The 25,499-nt window shown below is 39.8% G+C and overlaps 2 protein-coding genes across 5 annotated transcripts in view; one reads left to right on the top strand and one right to left on the bottom strand.

Moving 5' to 3' along the window:
• Window positions 1–20,279, bottom strand: part of DAP3 (death associated protein 3) — a 32,600-nt gene extending 12,321 nt beyond the window's left edge. Inside the window, exons 1-3 of the mRNA XM_045545323.1 lie at window positions 20,135–20,279; window positions 6,538–6,591; window positions 10–132 (exon numbers count right to left, since the gene is read on the bottom strand). Coding sequence (XP_045401279.1) covers window positions 10–132; window positions 6,538–6,579 — 165 coding nt within the window. The 5' untranslated portion in view covers window positions 6,580–6,591; window positions 20,135–20,279. The remainder of the gene's footprint in view (window positions 1–9; window positions 133–6,537; window positions 6,592–20,134) is intronic.
• Window positions 20,280–20,586: 307 nt separating this feature from the next.
• ASH1L (ASH1 like histone lysine methyltransferase) overlaps window positions 20,587–25,499 on the top strand; it is a 182,927-nt gene continuing 178,014 nt past the window's right edge. For 2 of the 4 annotated variants that reach the window (XM_045545308.1, XM_045545309.1), the window contains exon 1: window positions 21,075–21,303. The gene's annotated coding sequence lies outside the window, so the exon portion shown is untranslated. Of the gene's footprint in view, window positions 20,691–21,074; window positions 21,304–25,499 lie in introns of those variants that run through there. The other 2 variants (XM_045545305.1, XM_045545311.1) reach the window with 2 other exon arrangements.

Here is a 25,499-nt window from a genome sequence, read left to right as displayed (position 1 = left end):
GCTACTCACCGGGTCACTCTCACTGGTGCGGGAAATAGCTCTGTGACTCTCCAATGGAACCTGGTTATCTAGGTGAGCAGCAATGCTTTGGGGTGCCTGGGTCCCCGTATGTAAAAAACATCCAGGATCCAGCTATAAAAGAAACCATTTTAGTATTTTGGAATTATTAGGCTTTCTATGCTTGCTATAACACTGAGGATGTGTGAGTCATGTCTGCAACAGGGAAAAATGTCATTAATATACATTTTAATTCTATGTAAGAAGGATCTTTGTTATTATTTATAATTGACTACGTCCAATGACATTATCCATACTGTCTCTCTGTTCCAGCCTGCGTACTGCCTTATCAGGGCTCTGTCCCATATGGAAACAAACAATTCTGTTAGAGAGATTGTTCAGGAGGTTACATAGTAGAGCCATTAACAATCTAAAGTGGGAAAATTCTTTAAATGCACTTGCCCAGTGATGAATGGCTGCCATATTGTGTACTTCTCAGCTGTCAGTCACTTCAGTTATCAGGGGATTAGTGCAATGTTTCTCACTATTTGATAGCTATAATTACATGCCCTGTAACAATTTTCTTGCTAGCTGTGCCTTGGAATAAAATATTTTTCATTAGAGACGTGTAATGAGGGAGTATGCAAGGCATCCGGCTAAGTCCAAGTAAATTGCTCTATAGGCAACTCAGTGAATTGTCTAGCAAAACCTCTGAACCAGGTGGGAGGGGAAGAATGAGATTTTAGGAGACAAATCTGAGAAAATGTTAAGTGGAGAACCTCAAAATTGAGCTTAAGAATAACAGGCCTTATGTAGAAAGTGAACAGATGCCAGTTATGAGGAAAAGATTAGGGTATGAAGCCAGGAAAAACAAGGGAACAGGGATATAAGAAATGGATGTAATAAAAGAGTTGCTTAATAAATCAACAGGTAATATGAAAGCTACTTGTATTTATATTTAGTCTCACCAAGCAGCTTCTTGAGTGCAGAAAATGTATATAATTTTTATACCATCCTGTCTTTTTTTTTTTTTTTAAGACAGCGTCATGCTCTGTTGCCTGGGCTAGAGTGCTGTGGCATCAGCCTAGCTCACAGAAACCTCAAACTCCTGGCCTCAAGTGATTCTCCTGCCTCAGCCTCCCAAGTAACTGGGACTATAGGTGCAGATCACCAGACCTGGCTAATTTTTTCTATTTTTGGTAGAGACAGGGTCTTGCTCTTGCTCAGGCTGGCCTCGAACTCCTGAGCTCAAGCGATCCTCCTGCCTTGGCCTCCCAGAGTGCTAGGATTACAGGCGTGAGCCACCGAGCCTGGCCTGTACCATCTCTTCTAACACTTATACCCATTTTATGAAAAGACTTTAAACTCCATATATAAATTCTATCTCCAACAGTCCATTACTACTATACAGGTTGATAGAGGCTATCATAACAATTTTCTAAAGATTTATCTCTAAATCTTTGATTTTTCATCTTTCATTGTCCTTTGTCCTCCCAAATGACAGGCTCAACCTTCACCTAATCAAAAAGTTTGGATGAAGCCAGGCATGAGGGCACACTCCTGTAGTCCCAGCTACTCCAGAGGTGGGAAGATCACTTGAACCCAGGAATTTGAGGCCAGCCTAGGCAATATACTGAGACCCTAGCTCTTAAAAACAAACCAAGAAAAGAAAAAAAGCTTGGATGGTTCCCTACTGATGTCAAAATAAGTCTCAAATTCCTTAGCCTGACAATCAAGACCATTGTGAAGTCAACCTACCTTTTTAGGCTGTTCCTTCATAAGCTCTATATTCTAGCCATATGACCATGTTAAAACATGTAATTCACTTTTATGCCTCCGTACCTCTGCTCAATCTACTTCAAACTCCCTATGTCCCTCTTTAAATCTTACCCCCTCATCAAGGCTTATCTCAAATGTCACATTCTCAGTGAAGATTGCCAGACACCTCCAGTCAAAGTAATTATCTTTCCTTCTCTGCTAATAGCACTTTCTTTGTATTGCATGGCAGTTTTATTCTGCCTTGAATTGCAACCATGGCTATTGTTAACTGAGTATCTATTAGACGCTAGGCAATATGGTTTTTACATATACTATTTTTGAGCCTAGACTCCTAGAAGGTAGGTAGACATCACCCTTGTTTTATGATGGGTGAAAACAAGGTTCAGGGAAGTTAAATAATTTTGATTGAGGTCACTGTACTGGTAGAACCAGAATTCACATCCAAGTTGGTATGACTCCAAAATATATTTTTTAAAGATTACATCATATTAGGTTATACATGTTTGTCTCCCACTCTAGGCCACATACTAGGAAGAGAAGGAGTCAGATTTTATTTATCTTTGTATCTATCTCCAAGTACCTAACACACCACAAATACATAGTACCTCGAATAAAGAATCTTTCAGTAAAGACATGTAATTAGGGAGTATGTGAAGCATCCACTAAGGAAAGTAAACTCCTCCATAAGCAACTTAGTGAACTATACACAGAAATCTCTGAACTATTACTTACACATTTTAATATAAACCATACTTATACACTTAAAACAGTGTAAAGTAATAGAGTTGCTGTAGCTTTGGCTGAGACCTGTATGATAGAAATTAATTCTATAGGAGAGGCCCGGCGCGGTGGCTCACGCCTGTAATCCTAGCACTCTGGGAGGCCGAGGCGGGTGGATCGCTCGAGGTCAGGAGTTCGAGACCAGCCTGAGCAAGAGTGAGACCCCGTCTCTACTAAAAATAGAAAGAAATTATCTGGCCAACTAAAATATATATAGAAAAAATTAGCTGGGCATGGTGGCGCATGCCTGTAGTCCCAGCTACTGGGGAGGCTGAGGCAGTAGGATTGCTTGAGCCCAGGAGTTTGAGGTTGCTGTGAGCTAGGCTGACGCCACGGCACTCACTCTAGCCCGGGCAACAAAAAAAGCAAGACTCTGTCTCAAAAAAAAAAAAAAAAAAAAAAAAAAAAAAATTTATAGGAGAGACAGCAATGTTCAGCAAATATCCAAATACTTTTCTATATTTTTTAGTTTCCCTTGCAGAAAGTCACGTGATTACTTCTGGCTAAAGAGCTGTGAGTGGAAATAATTTGTGTTATTTCTAGTCAGACCCAGTTAAGAGTGGGTATAAATTCTCTCTTTTCTTCCCTTGCTGTGGCAAGCTTAAAAGCTACATGTTGAGATGTATCCCAAGAAGGTAAACCTTTATTTCTGCATCCAGCCCCCAATCTTGCCTGCAAAGCGTTTCTGGAACAGCAAAAACAAAGCAAAACACATATACACAACCCAAACAATACCCTTTGTTGTGTTAAGCCGTTGAGAATTCAGGGGTTGTTACCTCAGCATAGCAATCTGAAGAACACACCTTAGTACTACTATTGCTACTCAATTTTATCTAATGGGGAGAAGTACCATGTCTCTTTAAAAAGTCAAGTGGAAAATGAAATATTCAAGGACCACCAGGTGGTGCTATTTCTACAGTAATTTAATCCGATGACTTTTTACTTACACCATATATATATATACACACACACATATTTTTTTTAAGAGACAGAGTCTTGCTCTGTTGCTCATGCTGGAGTACAGTGGCATGATCATGGCTCACTGCAACCTCAAATTCCCAGGCTCAAGCAATCTTCCCACCTCAGCCTCCCAAGTAGCTAGAACTATAGGCACATGCCACTACCATGCCTAGCTAATTTTTTTTTTGATGTATGTATGATTTATTTATTTATTTATCTATGTATCTATTTATTTATTTAGAGGCAGAGTCTTGCTGTGTAGCCCTGGCTAGAGTGCAGTGGCATCATCATAGTTCACCACAATCTCGAACCCCTGGGCTCAAGCAATCCTCCTGTCAGCCTCCTGGGTGCTAGGATTACAGACATGAGCCACCATGCCTGGCCAATTTTTAAGTTTTTTGTAGAGATGAGGTCTCATTATGTTGCCCAGGCTAGTCTCAAACTCTGGGTCTCAAGAGACCGCCTGCCTCAGCCTCGTGAGTAGGTTGGATTACAAGTGCATACAACTGTGTCTGATTTAGCTATCCCCCACCTTTTTTTGTGTGTGTGTGAGACAGGGTCTTGCTCTGTTGCCTGGGCTACAGGGCAGTGGTGTGATCATAGCTCATTGAAACCTCAAACTCCTGAGCGATTTTTTAAATTTTTTGTAGAGACAGGGTCTCACTATGTTGCCCAGACTGGTCTGGAACTCCTGGTCTCAAGTGATCCCCCTGCCTCAGCTTCCTAAAGTGCTAGGATTACAGGCGTGAGCCACCAAACCCAGCTAGTTCTACTTTTTTTGTTTTTGTTGTTTATTTTTATTTTTTTATTTTTTGAGACAGAGTCTCACTCTGTCACCCAGGATAGAGTCCCATGGCACCAGCCTAGCTCACAGCAGCAACCTCAAAGTCCTGGGCTCAAGCGATCTTCTTGCCTCAGCCTCCTGAGTACCCGGGACTACAGGGGCACACCACCACGCCCAGCTAATTTTTTTCTACTTTTAGTAGAGACGGGGTCTTGCTCTTGCTCAGGCTGATCTTGACCTCCTGAGCTCAACTGATCCTCCCAGCTCTGAGTCCCAAAGTGCTAGGATTGTAAGTGTGAGCTACCATGCCCTGGCCTCATTTTAATTTTTTTTTAATTTTTTTATTTTTTAAGCTAGTCAAGTGAAGCAGTGGAAGTGGAGAAGTAACAAAGGAATCTGTAACTGGCTGTGATCAGTTTGTTCTAAACACCACTGGACTCAGACCAGCCAGTTATGCTTTTTTTGAAGCAAATTAAAAGCTCGCAAAATGGAATCCTTACTTCTTAGAGTGTTATATATGGCATCATCCAGCTAGTCTCTTATTTCCAGAGAAAACAACCATATGTACAATTGCCTCCGCACAGTTCCAGAAAGAACATCATGAGGTTCCTGAAAGAACAGCATTCATGGGCCAATCTAGAAGGTCAAATTGAACAAAACTAAAAAAGCCACAAAACTCCTCTCACCAACATATTTCTACAGTCTCGCCTCAGGTCCTTGTCATCTGGTATTAAGAAAAAGGAAATTTTAACCTTGTAATATAATCAGTTGAGGCTAGAATCCACCCCCCTTTTTTGATTCTTGCTTTTATTCATTTTATATAATAATAATGCATTATCTTATGTACATAGGCTTTTCATGAACCCCTGGGGGGAGGGGGACACCATACAGGAGGAAGTGCTCCTTTCCTATGAAATCTAATCAGTAATTAAATAATCAGATGAAAGTAACCAAGTCTTTCTGGCTCAGTTCTCATCCTTCAGGATTTAGCTCTGGGAAGACTTCCTATGGACGTAGCTAATACAGGTTAAGTGCTCCTCTGGGGTGCTGTAATAGCACCATACTTTAATAGTCATTTATTCATGATTCCACTACTGGACTGTGAAGTTCTGGAGAACATGGACCATAAAATGCAATATAGTACAGTGGTTAGGCTGCAGCCTTTTTTTTTTTTTTGAGACATAGTCTCTCTGTTTCCCTGGCTAGAGTGCAGTGGCGTCATCAGAGCTCACAGCAACCTCAAACTTCTGGGCTCAGTGATGCTTCTAGAGGCACGTGCCACCACACTCAGCTAATTTTCTTTTTAGTAGAGACAGGGTCTCGCTCTTGCTCAGGCTGGTCTCAAACCCCTCACCTCAAGCAATCCTCCCCACCTCAGCCTCCCAGAGTGCTAGGATTACAGGAGTGAGCCACTGCACTCTAGCCAGGCCACAGGCTTTGAAGTCATACAGACCTGGCATCTAGTCGGGCCTTTGGAACTTCACAACCTCTTTCCTTAGGTAAATTACCTAGCCATTCTGATCTTAAATTTCTGCATCTGTGAAACAAGGATATTATCTATTTCATGGGTTGATCATGAGGAAGAAAGGCACTTAGCACAGTACCTGCCACATAATGAATGTCCAAAAAATAATAACTATGATTAGTGAAATGAGTCATCTTAGAATTCTGAATACCTGCCATATGGAAGGTACTGAAAATCTATTTGGTAAAAAAAAAGAAAAAAATGAAGTAAACCAACAGAATGGTCTTTTTCATATATAATTTTATTGTTTTATTCTATTATCAGATGCTAAAGGTCTAAATTAGCAACTTATTTTTCTTTTAAATAATTCATTAAGGAAAGATAATCATAATCCAACTAGAGAAATAATAAAAGTTAATAAAGATAACTACAGTAAACTTACTTATGTTTTTTTGAAAAGTGTTAATTTTCCTTTCACATGGTAAATTCTTAAGCACAACAGAGACCTGTTAGTTGAAGATATTTAGTTTTGTGTAACTGGTACACACAAAAAATAAAAAAATAAAATAAAATAAAAATTTTTAGGGTAGCTGGGAGTGAAGTATATGAGTAGAGAAACAGAACTGTGACTGTTCTTTTTAGTGTAAACTTGTAAAATAAAGCACTAGTTAGCGGAAGTTCTCCAGAGCATTTAATTCTAGATACAATAAATCCATCTAAAAACAAGAAATTCACCTAAAGGCAGTTTGCATAAAAGTCAGTTTGGACTTACCTTATGGACCCTGGAGATAAGCCTTCGTATTCCTTTCAGCATAGTCCTTGCACTCTTAAAAAAAAAGAGAGAAGGCAAGCCACAAATGGGAAAAGATATTTGCAGGATGTAAAACTGATAATGGATTAATATCCAGAACATATAAAGAATGCCTACAAACTGACAAAAAACAATGAGCAAAAGACATGAACAGGCATTTCACAGAAAAGGAAACACAACTGGCTGGTAAACTCATGAAAAGATTTTCCACCTCATCACAAATCCGGGAAATACAAATTAAAACCATGCCAATGAGATACAATTCACAACTAGCATATTGGGAAAAAGAGAAAAATGAGACAATAGCAAATGTTAAAGAGGCTATGAAACATTGGAAACTTTCATACACTGTGAATGGGAGTGTAAATACAATTATCTTGGAAAACAAATTTGGCATTATCTTTGCAAAGCTGAATGTATAAGCCTATGACCCAGATAGTCTACTCTTTGGTAGACTCCTTGTTCTAGAAAAACACTTATACATGTATACTGGGAAATATATATCAGAATGTTCATAATAGTAGAGTATGAATTATCAAAAAACTAACAAAAGTCCAAATGTCCACTGATAGACCAGTAGATAGAGATATAGTCACAGAATGGAATAAAGCAATAAAAAAGAATAAAACACTGTTACATGCATCGACATGGATCAATCTAAAAATTAATACTGAATGAAAAGTATTACATCTAGTATCATATAATTTATATAAAATTCAAAACAAAAAACTTCATTATTTGGAGGATACACATATATATATAATAAAACTCAAACAAAAAGGCAAGAGAATGGTAAGAACAACATTTAGAATAATGGTCACTCTTAGGGAGGAAGGAAAGAGAAAAGACTGGGGTAGAGCACACAAAGAAATTCGTAATGATCTAACACCAGGTAATGGATACATGAGTATTTGTTTTATTATTTTTATACCACATGTGTTATATTCATTCTTTTGTATGTTAGAAATATTTAATTTAAGAACCTGAAACTTTTGGGAGCTAAAAGAAGTTTAAAATACTTAAATGTAACTCTCAACATCTAGTAGTGACAGAATAACTAAATTAAATCTCTAGGTCATTACTTTATTTTGGCTATCCCACTCACTTTTCTTACAAGCAAAATCTTTAAAGCAACAACAGTTAACAACATTTAACCTAACGGTTACTGAGTAACTACTGTGTGCCAGGTCCTGGGAATAGAATGGTGAACAAACTGTTATAGTCGGAGACCTAATGGAACTTATAGAACAGTCAAGAGAATCACATAAACTCCTTTGAAATTCAACTCCTTTTAGTTTTCAAGTTTACTTTTTAATAAAGATACCAATGCATTCCTTAGTTCAGTCATTCAAGAAATATGTGATGTGCTTCATATGCCCGCACTACAGAGTATACAGTGGTGAACAAGATTGGAATGGTCTCTACCAGCCTGCTTCCCTTTTACCTATGGAATTCCAGGGCTCCTTTGCTGGAGTGCAATGCCACTCCAATAAATAGTATCTGACCTGCCCAACCCTCCTCCCCAGATCTTCCTAATGCTCCCTGGCACAACCACTACTATTGAAGAGCTATGGGCTCTGGAGGGAGACTGGGTCTTGGAGAGGAAAGACTGGGTGACATGGTCTAGAGGCTACTTCTTCCCATAGGTCTGCCTATGGATACTGGGGTTATTATTCTATGTTACAGACAGTATGGGAAGTGATGGTCAGGAAAATGTAATAAGCTTTCCATTTTAGAACACTATCATCCTATACCCAAATTACAACAAATGATCTACCAGCCTTCAGCCTTGAACATCTCTAATCCATTTTTTCCACTGAAGCCTTGCTTAAAATTCTTCTGTATTTCCTCAGTACTTTTTAAGGTAAAAGACATATATTATATATATCTATATATCTCCTATATAAGAATAACAAGATAATTTTAAAGTGGGGGTGGGGGGGGGCGGGAGCGAGGGAAGGGAGGAATCTCAAAGGTCTGATCCTAAGGCAGATAACCTAGACCAAACCACATTTTCAATGGCATTTAAAATACCTACCTATAAGCAGAAAAAAAAAAATCTATCGATAAGCCAAATGAATGCCAAAAGTGAGAAATGTTTGCTTATTTTATTTTCCAGGCCATATACATATCAGGGCTCCACTTACACCATGAAAATTTGGTACGGATTCTGCTTTCAGTCTTTTCATGTCCTTTAAATACTTCTCTGCAGAGCACAAGTTTGCTTATAACTGGAAGGTAGGTAAGGGACAGGTTTCCTATGAAAAATGACTGATGGTAAAAATAGAAGATGAATGATAATTATCTTAAGGAAGCAAAAATGAAAAAAATCCTCAAAAACATCATTAAAATCCTTCTCCAATATTGTTCAATTGCCAACACTCTGAGGTTTTCCCCATTATATACTTACTTCCACTATTCTAAGATAGAAAAGTACTGCTTCTACCTTTCTTTATTTAAAACATAGATAAAACAAACAAATCCCAGTGACAATTTCCTTAGTCTTTAAACCATTTGAGGCTTTTCCAAATGCATTTGCAAAGGACATTTACTCACTATAGTATTTAAAACTCTGCCACTATTCTGATGAAACTTTTAAGCTAGTGTTAGAGCATTAGAGCTGTCTTAAAAAAAATGTATTCTTGACTAGACAGGCCAAATGTAACCTGAGAAGGATGTCAGAAAAAGCCTGAACCAAATTTAGAATGGTATCCCAGAGACTATATGCTAAAACTTCAGTGGTCATGAGAAATATAGGTTCCTTTTTAAATCCTTTTTAAACAATTAAATTTTTAATTTTGAGATAATTGTAGATTCACATTCAGTTAAAGAAATAATTCATGTTCTATGTACCCTTTATGCAGTTTCCCCAATGGTAACATCTTTCAAAATTAAGAATATAGTACAATATCACAACCAGGATTTGAAAATGATACAGTCAAAATACAGAACATCAGCTGGGTGGGGTAGCTCATGCCTGTAATCCTAGGACGCTGGGAGGCCGAGGCGAGAAGATGGCTTGAGGTCAGGAGTTTGAGACCAACCTGAGCAAGAGCAAGACATTCGTCTCTACTAAAAATAGAAAAATTTGCCTGGGTGTGATGGTGCGTGCCTGTAGTCCCAGCTACTCAGGAGGCTGAGGCAGGAGGATAGCCTGAGCCCAGGAGTTTGAGGTTGCTGTGAGCTAGGCTGGCACCATGGCACTCTCGCCCAGGTAACAGAGCAAGACTCTGTCTCATAAAAAATAAAAAACAAAAAAACCCCCCAAAACTCCAGAAAATCTGTATTAACTCAAGGATCCTTCATGTTTCCCTTTTATAGCTTCCCTCACTTGTGCCTCCCCCCCCACGCCATTTCTTAATTCCTAATAGCCACTAATCTGTTTTCCATTCCTATAATTTTATCATTCAAAGAATGTTATACAAATGAAAACATACTGGGTATAAACCTTTGAAACAGGCTTCGTTCACTCATCATAATTTCCTGGAGATTAATCCAGGTTGCATGTATCAACAGTTTACTCCTTTAATTGCTGAATACTATTCCATGGTATTATGCTACAGTTTGTTTAACCACTCACCCACTGAAGGACATCAGGGTTATTTCTAGTTTTTGGCTATTATGAATAAGAAAATATGAACATCCACATACATATTTTTGTGTGAAGAGAATCACAGATTCTTAAGATTAAGCTGACCTTGTCTAAGAACTGAATTAATTCAGAACTAAATTAGTGCTACATTGATCTTAATATTAATCACTATTTTTCAGAAATAGGCTCTCTAATAAAAAATTTATAGGAATTATCTCAGAACAATCACTATTATCCCCAGGTGAAAATAAGTATGGCTAGATTAAATAACTCCAAGGGTATATAGCCTAAAACAGGGCAGTTTTGGAATTGAAGTTTATGTTAGACTCTAAAGCCTTTCCCATTAGCCACTGTATATGCTATAATGTCAATCATCAGATGCCTAAACACTTCTAGTGATGGAAACTCACAGGCAGTCCATATGGTTTTCAGACAGCTTTTACTAAAAATTTTTCAGTAGTATGAGGTAAAATGTCTCCTCGTAGCTTCCATTTACTGTTTCAGTCTTTTTCTTAGGTTTTACAAGTCATTGTCCACATAACAACTTTTCAAATATTGAAGGTAATCATGCCCTTTGTTTTTTCTTTTGCTGGGTAAATGTCTTCAGTTTTTTAAAGCAATTTTTATGCAATAGAAGTCCCTTCTTGATATTACCTCAATACTTTTCAGGTGTGATCTATCCTTTCCCTACTTTTAGCTATTGTTTCCAGGAGTGACTATTTTGTAACTCCATCACACTATTGCTTCATACTGAGAACATATCACCAATCCTTTAAAAAATATACTGCCATAAGATGAAATGACCTTTCATAAAAAAAAGAAAAAAAGAAAATAAAAAGAAAAAATATACATTATATATATAAAAATCTCATCAATCTTTTTGGTCAAAATTGTCAAGATGATCTCAAACTTCATATGGAAATGCAATAGACCTAGAATAGCCCTAACAATCTTAAAAAAGAACTAAGTTGGAGGGCTTACGCATCTTGATTTCAAAACTTACTATAAAGGTACAGTAATCAAGATAGTGTAGCATTGGCATACATCTATAGATCATGTATGTCTAAACTATATGTCTCTAGATCAATGGAACTGAGATGAAAGTTCAGAAATAAACTCTTACATCGTGGTCAATTGATTTTCAACACGAATGTCAAGACAATTCAATAAACAGTCTTTTCAACATATGGTGTTGGTATCAAGCAGAGTCCTATGGAAGAATAAATATAAAACAAAAAAGAAAGAAAAAAACCAAATGGTGCTGGGACAATCGGATATTCACATGCAAAAGAATGAAAATGGACCCCTCACTCACATCATACACAAAAATGAACTCAAAATAGATCATACATCTAAATATAAGAGCTAAAACTATAAAGCTTTTAGAAGAAAATGTAAGAATAAATCTTCATGATTTTGGGTTTTGCAATGGTTTTTAGATATGATATCAAAAGCACAATGATAAAAGTAAAAAGTAGATATGTAGATTTCATCAAAATTAAAAACTTGTCAGGTGTGGTGGCTCAAGCCTGTAATCCCAGTGCTTTGGCAGGCCAAAGCAGGAGGATCACTTGAGCCTATGAGTTTGAGATCAGCCTGGGCAACATAGTGAGACCTCCATCTCTTAAAAAAAAAAAAAAGAAAGAAAGGAAAAATTAGCCGGGTGTGTTGCCATGTGCCTGTAGTCTCAGCTACTTGAGATGGAGGCAGGAGAATTGCTTAAGCCCAGGAATTCAAAGTTGCAGTGAGCTACGTTCATGCCACTACATTCTAGCCTGGATAACACAGCAAGATCCTGTCTAAAAACCTCCCCAAACAAAAAGAGCAAAAAACTTGTGCTTCAAAGGGTACCATTAAGAAACTGTTAAGACAACTTTCAGAATGGGAGAAAATATTTGCAAGTCACAAGTCACATACCAGATAAAGAACTTATCTCCATATTATATAAAGAAAAATTCTTACAACTTAGCAATAAAAAGACAACTCTATTCAAAAATCGTCAAAGAATTTGAATAAGTATTCAAATGTGTCCAGAATTTTCTTTTAAATCATATAATTGATTAGTGGTTGCAAGAGGATAGGAGAGGGAGAGATGGGGAGTGACTACTAATGGATTCTTCTGGGGGTGATAAAAATGTTCTAAAAATAGTGGTAATAGTTACACAACTATATGAATATATTTTAAAGAAGGTGAATTTTATGGTATGTGAATGATATCTCAACAAAGCTGTTATTTTAAAATGTTGCTTTTTTGCCACATTAAAAGAACAGCAGTAGCAGCAGCTAACACTCACTGATTAATATATCAATGTGCTATGTGTACATTACATGCTTTATGCTATTTTATTATCATAGCATCCTTTGAAGCACTGTTACCAGCTATTGCTACATAACAAAAATATCATAAAACTTGGTGGGTTAAAACAATAACTATTTATTATTGCTTACAAGTTTACAGCTTTAGGTCGGCTGGTCAGTTTGTTTGCTCTGGGCCACGTTTGGCTATCTCTATTGAACTGGTCTAGGTTGGCCTCACCTAGAATGATTGATTCTGTTCCACACTGTCATCCTCTAGCAGCATGAGCTGGACTTGTTTTCATAGTGGTGGCAAAGGCCCAAGAGAGCGGAAACATTTAAGACCTCTTGAAACTTAGGCTCAGAATCAGCACAGTAACACTTCTGTCACATTCTATCGCAGCCCTTTCTAGGTCAACCCCGACAAGGGGTGGGAAGTAGAAATTACTTCTTTATGAAAGGAGCTACAAAATCACAAATTTACTGACGTGGAAACCACTGTACAATTAGAATATGGTCCAGTTTGAATGTAAACATCGTAAAGGAAAAACTGTTTCCTCTACTCCCAATACTTCTGACACCAAATGTGTGGGTTTTCTACACACAAAGCAATTTTCCAATTCTCTGTGGATACCAACTGGGTATCCTACAATTCAGTTCAATTCTGACACTATCTACCTGGGGTTAGCTTTGAATCCCACAAATAAAGGGCTCAGTCCCACCAGACCATCCCTCCCCCCCATTTCAGATGCCAATCACAAGTCATAGGTCCTCAGCTTACTCACTGACTTGGCTACATATTGGGGATACCCACAACCCCTCTTCAAGTTGAATAATTTGCTAAAATGACCCAGAGTACTTAGGGAAACATTTTACTTACATTTATCGGTTTATTATAAAGGATATTATAAAGTATACAAATGAACACCCAGATGAAAAGGTATACAGGGTGAGGTCCAGGGGGGTTCTGAGTGCAGGAGCTTGTGCAACCATGGAATTCAGGGTGTGTTCTTGGCACTTGGATGTATTCAGCAACCCAGACGCTCTCCAAATCTCATAGTTTAGATTTTTATGGAGGCTTCATCATGAAGGCATGATTGATTGTTAATTCAATCTCCAGCCCATTTCCCCTCCCCAGAGGATGGGTGGTGGGGCTGAAAATCCCAAGCTTCTAATCATGGCTTGGTCTTTCTGGTGACCAGCTGCCTTCTTGAAGCTGTTCAGAAGCCCATCAAGAGTTGCCTCACTAAAACAAAAGATGTTCATCTCAGAAAATTCCAAGGGGTTTAGGAACTCTACGTCAGGAAGACCACATAGTAAGATGAAATTTGTGTCAAAGTCCAAACACTAGAATGAAAGATGCTCCTAGCATCCCTATCATTCAGGAAATTACAAGAGTTTTAGGAGCTCCGTGTCAGGAATCAGGGTCAGAGACCAAATATATATTTCTATGTCATACATGGTTATTGGACTTAAAAGCCCACATTCTTCATCACTGAGATATTTCCTCCTAGGCAAGCTCAATCCTTCATTATGCAGCTATTTGTTGATTTTGATATTAGCTAATAATAAAATTCATTTAAATAATTTTGAAATTTATTTGTTTGTTGAAATTTTGTTCATAAAAATTTTTATAAGTTTACAGTTTTTAACATTTACGTAATAAAGTTAATTTATGAGAACTAAAAGCTGTTTTGATAAAATTTGATATCAGAAATTATGGCCCAGTGCAGTGGCTCATGCCTGTAATCCTAGCATTCTGGGAGGCCAAGGCAGGAGGATTGCTTGAGGCCAGGAGTTTGAGACCAGCCTGGGCAACATAACTATAAAAAAAAATTAGCTGGACATGGTGGTGAGGACCTGTAGTCTTAGCTGTTCCGGGTGCTGAGGCAGGAGGATAGCTTCAGCCTAGGAGTTCAAGGTTACAGTGAGCTATAATTGTGCCACTGCACTCCAGCCTGGGCGACAGAGTGAGACCTTCTCTCAAAAAAACAAAACTAAACTAAAAACAGTGGGTCCCCAGCCTCAACAACATACCTAAATCTATTTTGTGAATATTTGATAAATAATTTGGTTTCTCATATGATTAACTTTCACATACATAATCTCTACAGGAGAAAATGGCACTGTAATAAGCTTGTAAAAGTCCCTTCTTTTTGAGTCCAAGTTTTTTATCTGTAAAACAGGGCATTGAACTAGAGCAATGTGTCTCCAGACTTTTTTTTTCTAATAATAAAAGTTCTAGCAAGCTAAGAGCAATTTATTATGCCAACATATAAAACAGATAAAAAGGTTGTGCTTAGTAAAGGCAGGAGTAGGGAACATCTGCTTTGACTTCCCCTTTCCTCTACCTCTTAAAGCACATTAGAAAAAACCTAGGGTTCCAAAAAACTCAAGTAACTAAGATAACAAAAGTTAACATTTACTGAACACTTCTTATGTGCCAGTCACTGTTACAAGTGCTTCATGGGAATTAACTCATTTTGTCTTCAAAATAATACTATAAAGTAGGTATAGTCATGTGCCACATATCTTATGGACCATAAGATAACAATACTGAATTTTTACCCTGCCTTTTCTGTTTAGACATGTTTAGATACACAAATACCATTGTGCTATCACTGCCTACAGTATTAGCACAGGTAACATGCTGTACAGATTTATAGCCTAGGAGTAATAGGCTATACCATATAGCCTAGGTGTGTAGTAGGCTATACCATCTACCTTTGTGTAAGTACACTCTACCATGATTGCACAAGTACAAAATCGCCTAAGGATGCATTTTGCAGAACGAATCCCTATCAGGTGACACATGATTGTACTATTAGCTCCCATTTATAGACAAGGAAACAGAGAGGCAATTATAGCAGAATGGTTAAAAGCGTGGGCTCTAGAATCTAACTGCTGGGATTTGAAATCTAACTCTTTCACTTAATAGTTGTGGGATCTTGAGCAAATTACTTAAACTTTGTGTGTCTGTTTCCTCATTTGTAAAACGGAGATAATGATAGTATCTAAATATAGGATTGTTGTAGGGATTAAATAACTTGTAAATATTAATTTATTACTACTACTAAGTCTCTAAGTTTACATAGTTACCAAGTAGAAGAGCTGGGCTTTGAATTCAGGCAGTCTGGAGTGTATATTTCTATTTTGCTAAAAGGCAATCATCTAAAGCATGAGTTTAAAGTCTTGGTATAGGCATCCCAAATCTGAAATGCTACAAAAGCCAAAACTTTTGAGCGAAGATGTAACACTCAAAGGAAATATCCATTGGAACATTTCAGATTTTAAGATTTGGGATGTTCAACCAGTAACTATAATGCAAATATTCCAAAATCTGATAAAGATCTAAAATCCAAAGCATTTCTAGTCCCAAGCATTTGGATAAAGAATACTCAATCTGTAGCCAAACAAAAATCTCAAAGATCTTCCCTTGTCAAATAAAAAATTATAGCCGGGCGCGGTGGCTCACGCCTGTAATCCTAGCACTCTGGGAGGCCAAGGCGGGTGGATCGCTCGAGGTCAGGAGTTCAAGACCAGCCTGAGCAAGAGTGAGACCCCGTCTCTATTAAAAATAGAAAGAAATTATCTGGCCAACTAAACATATATAGAGCAAAAATTAGCTGGGCATGGTGGTGCATGCCTGTAGTCCCAGCTACTCGGGAGGCTGAGGCAGTAGGATCGCTTAAGCCCAGGAGTTTGAGGTTGCTGTGAGCTAGGCTGACGCCACGGCACTCACTCTAGCCCGGGCAACAAAGTGAGACTCTGTCTCAAAAATAAATAAATTAATTAATTAATTAAAAAATAAAAAATTATTTATAAACCATTATGTGTATATAGCATTTACCTAAAATTTGTCAATCCTGACCATATTCCAATAAATTTTATCTTCAAAAATTCTTTTAACATTTGAAACCTCTTTTATAAGTTTACATCAGACCAGGACCCCAATATGGCATCAGCTATACCAGTGAAGGAGAAGAAACTCATGGATGTCAAACTAGGGGAGCTGCCAAACTAGATATTAATGTGGGATTTCACCTCTAAAGGCACTGTTGCAGCGTTTCAAAGAGGTTACTACAGGTATTACAAATACATAAATGAAAGGGAGCTTCAATGGGACTTCTACGGTGTTGGCAGCTCATGTGCTTTGCAGCTTCTGCCTTTCTTTCTTTTTTTTTTAAGAGACAGGGTCTCACTCTGTCACCCAGGTTGGAGTGCAGTGGCCCAGTCATAGCTCACTGCAGCCTTAAACTCCTGGGTTCAGTAAGCCTCCTGTCTCAGCCTCCCAAGTAAGCTAGGACTACAGGTGCCACCACACCTGGCTAATGTTTTTTTTTTTCTTTTTTTGAGACAGAGTCTTGCTTTGTTGCCCGGGCTAGAGTGAGTGCCATGGCATCAGCCTAGCTCACAGCAACCTCAAACTCCTGGGCTTAAGCAATCCTCCTGCCTCAGCCTCCCGAGTAGCTGGAACTACAGGCATGCACCACCATGCCCAGCTAATTTTTTTTTTCTATATATATTTTTAGTTGGCCAGATAATTTCTTTCTATTTTTAGTAGAGACGGGGTCTCCCTCTTGCTCAGGCTGGTCTCGAACTCCTGACCTCGAGCGATCCACCCGCCTCAGCCTCCCAGAGTGCTAGGATTACAGGCGTGAGCCACCGCGCCCGACTCTGGCTAATGTTTTTTATCGTTTTATTTTTTGTAGAGAAGGGGCCTCACTATGTTGATCAGGCTGGTCTGGAACCCCCGGCCTCAAGCAATCTTCCCACCTCAGTCTCCAAAAGTGCTGGGACTACAGGCATGAGCCACTGGGCCCAGCTAGCTATTGCCTTTCTTATAAGAAATTCAAACATGAGCAGCTATAGGAGTGCCAATGGAAGCAAGGCCAGTGTGGAGGTTACACTCTACATTCCAGACTGTGACTTCCTTGGCCTGGCACCCCTTCATGAGGGGACATTCGATCATTGCTGAACCCTTTCATAGTCTTTCTTTCTTTTTTTTTTTGAGACAGGGTCTCACTTTGTTGCCCAGGTATGAGGGCAGTGGTTCATAGTAGCTCACTGCAACCTCACACTCCTAAGCTCAAGCAATCTTCCTGCTTCAGCCTCCCAAGTAGCTGGGACTACAGGCGAGTGCCACCACATCCTGCCAATTTTTCTATTTTTTTTGTAGAAAGGGTGTCTCACTATGTTGCTCAGGCTGGTCTTGAACTTCTAACCTCAAGCAATCCTTCTGCCTTGGCCTCCCAATGTGCTAAGATTATAGGTGTGAGCCTGGCCCCTTTCATATTCTACTCATTAATGCCCAATAAAGGATGACTGGTGTGTGGGGAAAAAAGTTTATATTAAAGAGCATTCCCTGTTTATATTGCATTTAGACAACTTCCCAGCAAGGAAGCATCATGAAATAAGTGTTTAATTACTTCTACTGAGGTGGGAAATTCTGAGGGCAGCTCAGGTAAACTGTTCCAACATAGCAATGTAAGAGTCTAGCTGTCTATTTACAGCTTAAGGACTGATGTCAGGAGAAGCAGAGCAGTAAGGAAATATTGGACATCTAGGCAGCTTTGCTGCGTGTCTATCACTTTGCTTGAAGACAATATTGAGTTAAACCACACCCTCATTTAAATTAAAGCACAAAACCACAATCCAAGGCAGATTACTTTGGAGATTGGCCATGGTTTGGCTCCTCTTAGGTATTAGTTTCTTATTGCTACTATAACAAATTATCACAAACTTAGTGCTGTAAAACAACAAAAATTTATAATCTTATAGTTCTATAGTTCAGAAATCTGAAATCAAAGTGTCAGCAGGGTTGCATTTCTTTTTGGAGGCTCCTGGAGTCTCTTTTCTTGTCTTTCCTAGCTTCTAGAGGCTGCTTGGCTCATGGCTCCCTTTCATCTTCAAAATCTGCAATGGCTGGTTGGAATTTTTCTTGCATTGCATTACTCTGACACTGACTCTTCTGTGTCCCTCTTCCATCTTTTAAGGTCTCTTGTAATTACAATGGGCCTAGCTGGACAATATAGGATAATTTCCTTATTTCAAGTCAGGTGATTAGCAACTTAATTTCATCTGCATCCTTATTTCTCTCTTGTTATGTAACATAACATATTCACAGGTCCCAGGGATTAGGACATGGACATTTTTGGGGAAACCAGTATTCTGTTTTTCACACCTGTGTTGGTTCAAATAATTCAGGATTCATTCATTCAGTGAGGTCATTTTAGTGCACTTACTATATTTTAGAGCACTTACTATATTTTAGTCTCTGGTAGGCTCTGGAGCATACACAAAAGAACAGAACACTATCTTATTTACCTACACTTAGATGACAATTTATGAATTGGTGTAGTTATTAAAAGCTACTTGAATGCAGAGACCATAACTAACTTTTTTTGTATACTGGTGTAATGAAATTCCATTAAAAGTACTTTCTATTTGAAGCATAGGCAATCATGCTACTGATAAGAAATTTTACTATGAAGGCAATGTGGTATAGTGAAAAAAATTAGGTTTTTAAGACACAGGCAAACTAGAGTCTAAAGATCAAGTTACTAGACTTATCTGGGCCTCGGGTTTCTCTTCTGTAAAATGGGGGTATAATTATCTATCTCAAAGTGCTGTTTACTATAAAGATTAAACAAGAACTCATGTGCTGGGCGGCCCGGTGGCTCACGCCTGTAATCCTAGCACTCTGGGAGGCTGAGGCGGGAGGATCACTCAAGGTCAGGAGTTTGAGACCAGCCTGAGCAAGAGTGAGACCCCCGCCTCTACTAAAAATAAAAAGAAATGATCTGGACAACTAAAAATATAAATAGAAAAAATTAGCCGGGCATCGTGGCACATGCCTGTAGTCCCAAGCTACTTGGGAGGCTGAGGCAGGAGGATTGCTTAAGCCCAGGAGTTTGAGGTTGCTGTGAGCTAGGCTGATGCCACAGCACTGTAGCCAGGGCAACAGAGCAAGACTCTGTCCCCCCCAAAAAAAAAAAAAGAACTCATGTTCTCCTGGTACAGTATTCCACAAATGTTATTTCTATTTCTTTTCTGGTATTTTAAGACTCTAACATTCATTTCAATATTTCCATGACTTGCTTTGCACTAGAGTGTGAAAGCACGTACATAAAATGTTAGACATGGATACAAACTACCAATTACACCCACAAACCTTATCAACTACTGTAAATGATAGCATAATACTCTGTACTTTATGCCTACGAGCTAATTCTACTTTACATATATTATCTTATTATTTCATACATCAACCCTGAAGGCATATTTTGAGTTGACTAATTTTTATAAACAGTTTTTGATAAGGAAATAATAACTTGCTGAAGGACATACAAGACATGGGAGACCAAATCCAGAACTGAATTAAAGATACATGGTTTGTTCATCTTCTAACATCAGGCTGCCTAAAGAGATTAAAGGGCAAAAAAATACTATTGCGTATAAAATTCGAGAAATCTGAGCTGGCCTCACAACAAGAAGCAAACCACCACGCTGGTTCTTCCGTAGGACCCAGGCTGACAACTGAGAACCCGGGAGGAAGCCCCTTAGGAAGGGCACCCGTCCTGCTGGCCTCACTCCCTGCCTCATGGAGGCTCGGAGTACTGCTCCTTTCCCCTATATAGGTCCAACCCTCGTGCAGGTCCATTTCCTCACCGTAAGTCGAGGACTAGTTCTCCTGACGTGACGACCGGCAGACACTGACAGACGAAGACTTCAAGGCGTCCGTTCCGCAACTGCGAAGAAAGCTCGGGTGGTACGGCAGGAAGAACTCAACGCGCAGCCGCCGCGGCCTCCAACCACCCGCCAGTAGAGGGGCGCTAGGCAGACCTGCTCACCGCGGCCTCGCGGGGGACGAGGAGGGAGACTAGCTTCAGCGCCGCAGCGAGGAGGCTAGGGAGATAGGTTGTCCTAGGTCTCTGCTCTCCACTCTGGTAATTACAGTCATAACAGCAAGCTCTCCCCGCTTTTGTCTGTCCTTTTCTCTCTCGCCCCTGCAGCCAAAGGGAATGGAACAGTCTAGCGGGGGGGATTGTGGGAGGCGCACGCGCGAGGAGGTGGAGGGTTGGGGGGGGCTGGTGTAGGAGGAGGAGGAGGCGGCGGCGGCGGCGGTGGCCGTGGCGGCGGTTGGTGGCCGTGGGGGCGGGGAACGGGGGGAGGAAAGAAGAGGAGGTGGAGGAGGAGGAGGAGGTTCAGGCTCGCGCTGCTGAAGGTACGCGTGAGGGCCTGTGCCCGAGCCGGCTTGACAGGGGCTGAGGGGGGAGTGGGGACCGCGCGAGGAGGTGCCCCTGAGCGAGAGCGTACGGGCTGGCGGGCGCGCGGGAGCTGGGCGGCCGAAGGTGGTGGTTGGTGGGAGCAGCGAGCGACGAGCCCAGAAACATTCATACGCGTGCGGACGGGCGTGCACGCTCCGCGGCCTGAATCGGGTGTGTGGGGGGGACAGTGGGGGAGTACGCGAAGAGGGAGGAGTGAGAGGCGGGGGGCCACGAAGCGCCCTTCGCTCCCTCCCTCCCGAGGAGCTGCTGCCGCCGCCGCCGCCGCCGCCGCTCTGCCGCCGCTCCCGCCGCCATTTTGGGTTTGCTTTGCGGAGGGGGAGACGATCCCCGTCTCGGTTGTGGGACCCGCCTCCTCTCAGTTTCTCCCTTTAGCCCTACACCTTTCCCTTCTCCTCTCTCGCATTTCCGCCAGTCCGCTTACCCGCTGGCCGCCTCCTGACAAGCGGGAGGGATCCGCCGTGGACCAAGGGAAGCGGAGGAGCCTGGCGGCCACCCCCTCTTCCCTACTTCCCTGCACTCTCATCGCTCTCGGCCTCGGCCTCTGACACGGTGAGTAGAACGGTTTGGGCAGGCCTCTAGGCCTAAGTGCTCTCTCAGCGATTCAGTCCTTGGCTTCCTGGGAGCTACTGTCATCTCCCGGACCTGGACCTTCGGGGGATCAGTGGTAAGATGGGGGAGGGGAGAGTAGGGAAGGGGATCCTAAGCTTACCGGGAAGTCCCTCCAGGCGGGGGTGAAGGGGTGTCCCTTACAAGCGGACTCCTGGCTTGGGGGAGGGGGCTGGAAAGTAAGCGAGCGGAGGCGGAGTCGGCTGTGCCCCTGACAGATTAGTTTGTGTATATGGCGTGATTGGAGCCTCCCCCATACTCCAGTTTGTGTCTGTTTACGGGGTAAGAGTGGTAAGGGAAATGATCAGAGGATAGTTTACCTGTATGATAAGGTCTGTGGTGTCCCTGACACGTTGAACGCTATGTAGGAACAAGAGAATGATTTTAGTGTTACAAGTTTAATAAATGTAACTGGTTAGTTTGTATATGGAAAGACATGTTTTTGGTTTAGGAGACAGATGGTCTGTTGGTGTGTAGCGGCTGTGTTTGTGTGTGTATGCAAGGATGGAAAGTGTTCTGGAAGAGTTTGCTTGTATTTGTATAAGTGTAATGGAGTTCCCCTTGTAAGTTAGCTTATGTTTTAAATAAGTGTTGGGATGTTCCCTGCAGGTTGATACGTGTGTGTATTTTAGGGATTGGGAGCATCTAGTTACTTGTTGGGAAAGAACAGTAATGGTAGTATTCTATATAACATTTGTGTGTGGGATTAGGGAGGGGAGAAACTTGGCATAGCCAGTTGTGGTCCTAAGAATAATTTGTGCCTTTGAAGAGAGTGAATTGTGTAAATGTGAAGGCCCTGAACATCTTTAACAGTAATTGCTACAAGGCTTTAAAGAATGGGTGGTCTTTTTCGTTGACATAGGTTTATATACACTTTGTAATACAAATGCTCTTTCAGTTTCTTTGTGCTCTTAAATCTCTGTGAAAATGGTAGGATATTTTCTCACATTTTACAAAATAGGAAACTGAGGCATAAAGAGATAACTTTTCCAAGTTCACAAGTTAAATTGGTGACAAAGTTGGGACTATAACAAGTATTTTGACTACCAGTACAGTAGTGTCTTCACCGTACCGAGGCATCTCAGGAGGTGTTTGTTGGTAAATCCGGGCATATTGGAAAGATAGGGGCACATATTACTGGTTGGATTATATTTGGAAGAGACCAACTGTGAGAGACATGTGTATGGAATGCATGTTTTCTTTGGCCAGTGTGACCTGTAGAATGGATATCCATAATTATATTATCTTGTGTTTGTGGAGGAAGCAGAGCATTTCTGACACTGTAGCTTGTTATGTTTGAGAGGGAGGGAATGCTTTCACAGCTTAACTTGTACCAGAGCACCTGCATGGGTGCTGATGGCTTAACTTTAATTTAAATCTGTTGGAGGAAGGATCCTTTTTCATTCATTCAACAAATATTTATTGACTGCGTGTTCAATAAATGATCCTTGCCTTGGGGTGAGAATAATCAGAGTGTTCCTATAAATATCCTGGGTATATATGAGGGGAATTGTCTTACCAGTAGTGTGTATTAAGTTGAGTGGGGCAGATAAGTCAGTGTGGAATTAAAACCAGAAAACCTTCATTAAAAGTCTTTACAGTTTGGAGGAAAGTTAGGTCTTCCAGAGAGTTTAATATGGAAGGATACAAGAGTATTTAAGAATCTAACAGAGTGGCTGTTTTATGATAGATTGTGCATTCTTTGTCTTTTTTTTAGGGGGGGTGCATTTATGAGTAAACTGTTTCTGGGATATGGGATTTGTTGATACATGTATTTGTGGATATTGGAACTTCTTGGCTGGGCTGAAGGAATTCTTCGAAAGCCTAATTTTATAGTAAAGATCTCCTCTATGAATATGAAGGAAGAATGCATGAACTAAGCCAACTTAACTGTATTCCTCTGGAAAGTGGAATGTTTCTTGATATGCTAGATTAATGGTTCTTAAAGGTTTTTTGGGTCACTTATCCTTCTGAGAATCTGAGGAAAGACACTGGGTTCTCACGTTAGAGAATGAACATAAGCACAATCACATGATTTATGCATACAATTTGAGAAACTTAAACTGTAATGAAATAGAATCAATTTATATTAGGTCTCATTTGAAAGCCTTTTGTTTTTAAGTTTTATTTAGGATGTAGAGATGTTCGTATAAGTTTAAGGTGAAAGATTCTATGATAGTATTTGAGCATGTTGACAAGAGAACTTTAGGATCCAGGTTTTTTATTTATTCTTTTTATTCTTCCCAAACTTATTTCTGCAGTTAATACGCCACTTCTGAGTTAGGTGATAAAGGAATATAATGTAATGCAAGTATCAATGGCTTTATTCTTTTTTTTAGTATCTTTTTATTCTCAAAGTCTTGAGAAGTAGGCTCATCTTTTTCCAGTTTTGCGTTGGGACTGAGGTAGTTCAAACCTCAGTTCTTAGAGTTTAACTTAGTTGTAACAAACATTGAGTTAATCCTATGCAGGGGACACAATGATGAATAGTGGATGAATAATATATGGCCCCTGTCTTTGAAGAGATTCTAATCCATTTGAATCTATGAATTGTATGATGGGGGCTCTCAAAAGGACAAGGAGGAAAGCATATTCCTAGAAGTTGAAATTTCATTAGTTAATTGCAAAGAGTTTTTGTCATTACTTATTCTTAGGAATGAGTATAAAGTGTTCACACTCTATGCAACTTTGTAGTTAAAAAATGTATTTTGGCCAGGCGCGGTGGCTCACACCTGTAATCCTAGAATTGGGAGGCCAAGGCGGGTGGATTGCTCAAAGTCAGGAGTTCGAGACCAGCCTGAGCAAGAGCAAGACCCTGTCTCTACTAAAAAAATAGAAAGAAATTATCTGGCCAACTAAAATATATATAGCAAAAATTAGCCGGGCATGGTGGCACATGCATGTAGTCCCAGCTACTCCGGAGGCTGAGGCAGTAGGATCCCTGAAGCCCAGGAGTTTGAGGTTGCTGTGAGCTAGGCTAACGCCATGGCACTCACTCTAGCCCGGGCAACAAAGCAAGACTCTGTCTCAAAAAAAAAAAAAAGTATTTTGGTAGCATCTGATGTTTTTGGATAAAAGAACTATTGGTTTGGAAAGGAGGCAAGCATCGTTTGTATTCCTTGTCTTGTTTTGATATATATTTGTATAGTGAGTTTATATAAAAAGGTCTTGATGTCATTTTGGGGTATACATCCATCTAGAAAACTCTTGTGGAGTAAAATCTAGTAGCTATTTGACAGGCTACCCATGAATCTAGTACTGGAAATTAATTATTACTGCATTTTTAAAAGAGCAAGAAATTTAGAAAGGTGTTTTAATAGGACAGATTACAGAATTCAGTAAGATAATGGAGAGACCTTATGAAAAGTGGTCTGATTGTCTCTTCTCTGTATTGGTATGGCCCCTGTATAAGAATGGTATGTAAATTTATGAAAAGTTTAATATTTTCTCCAATTTTTAATGAGTAGTAGGTTCATGGTATGTTTTTTTCATATCATATATGCTATATATGTGTGTATAGTATATATATATATATGTGCTTGCATATCTATAGAGTCTCTTAATATGTGTCAGATACTTAACAATTTAAAAAATTCTTGAGTAACCACAGAAAATGAATCAGGATCTTTCAGGGTCAATGGAAAAGGATTTTGATGTCCTATTCTTAAGTTGTATTCTGAAATACACTACAGAACATAGCTTCCCAATATCTTGCTAGGTACTATGTCTTTACAATATTAACAGTTCCACTTGAGGCTTTATTCTAAGTTTTCCTCCATGCCTTATTAATGGAGAGTTGGCCACCTTCATTCCTGCCCAAGATGATCTGCCAGCACACGGTGGAGAAGTCCTACCATGTGTGTAAGACTGGTGGACGTGGTCTCCATTAAAAATGACTATACTTTCAGGGATCGTTTCTATAGTTTGTTAAAGTAATTTCGTATTGCTGTTTGAGTTATGTGTATTGGTATGAATCTTTTAAAGGTAATATACAGCCTTACTGTAATCTCTTGTGTGATCTGCTTTGTGCTAGCCTTTCTAGCAGCATGAGATATCTTAAACCTGGCTGCCACAAGAAAGGGAAATACAACTAGCTTATTTTTCTTTGGTTATGAGATGTTGCTAGTTTCTTTTATCAT

Source organism: Lemur catta, chromosome 3 (assembly GCF_020740605.2).
Source record: "Lemur catta isolate mLemCat1 chromosome 3, mLemCat1.pri, whole genome shotgun sequence".
Classification (NCBI taxonomy): domain Eukaryota; kingdom Metazoa; phylum Chordata; class Mammalia; order Primates; family Lemuridae; genus Lemur; species Lemur catta.
This window is presented reverse-complemented; position numbering and strand designations above follow the sequence as displayed.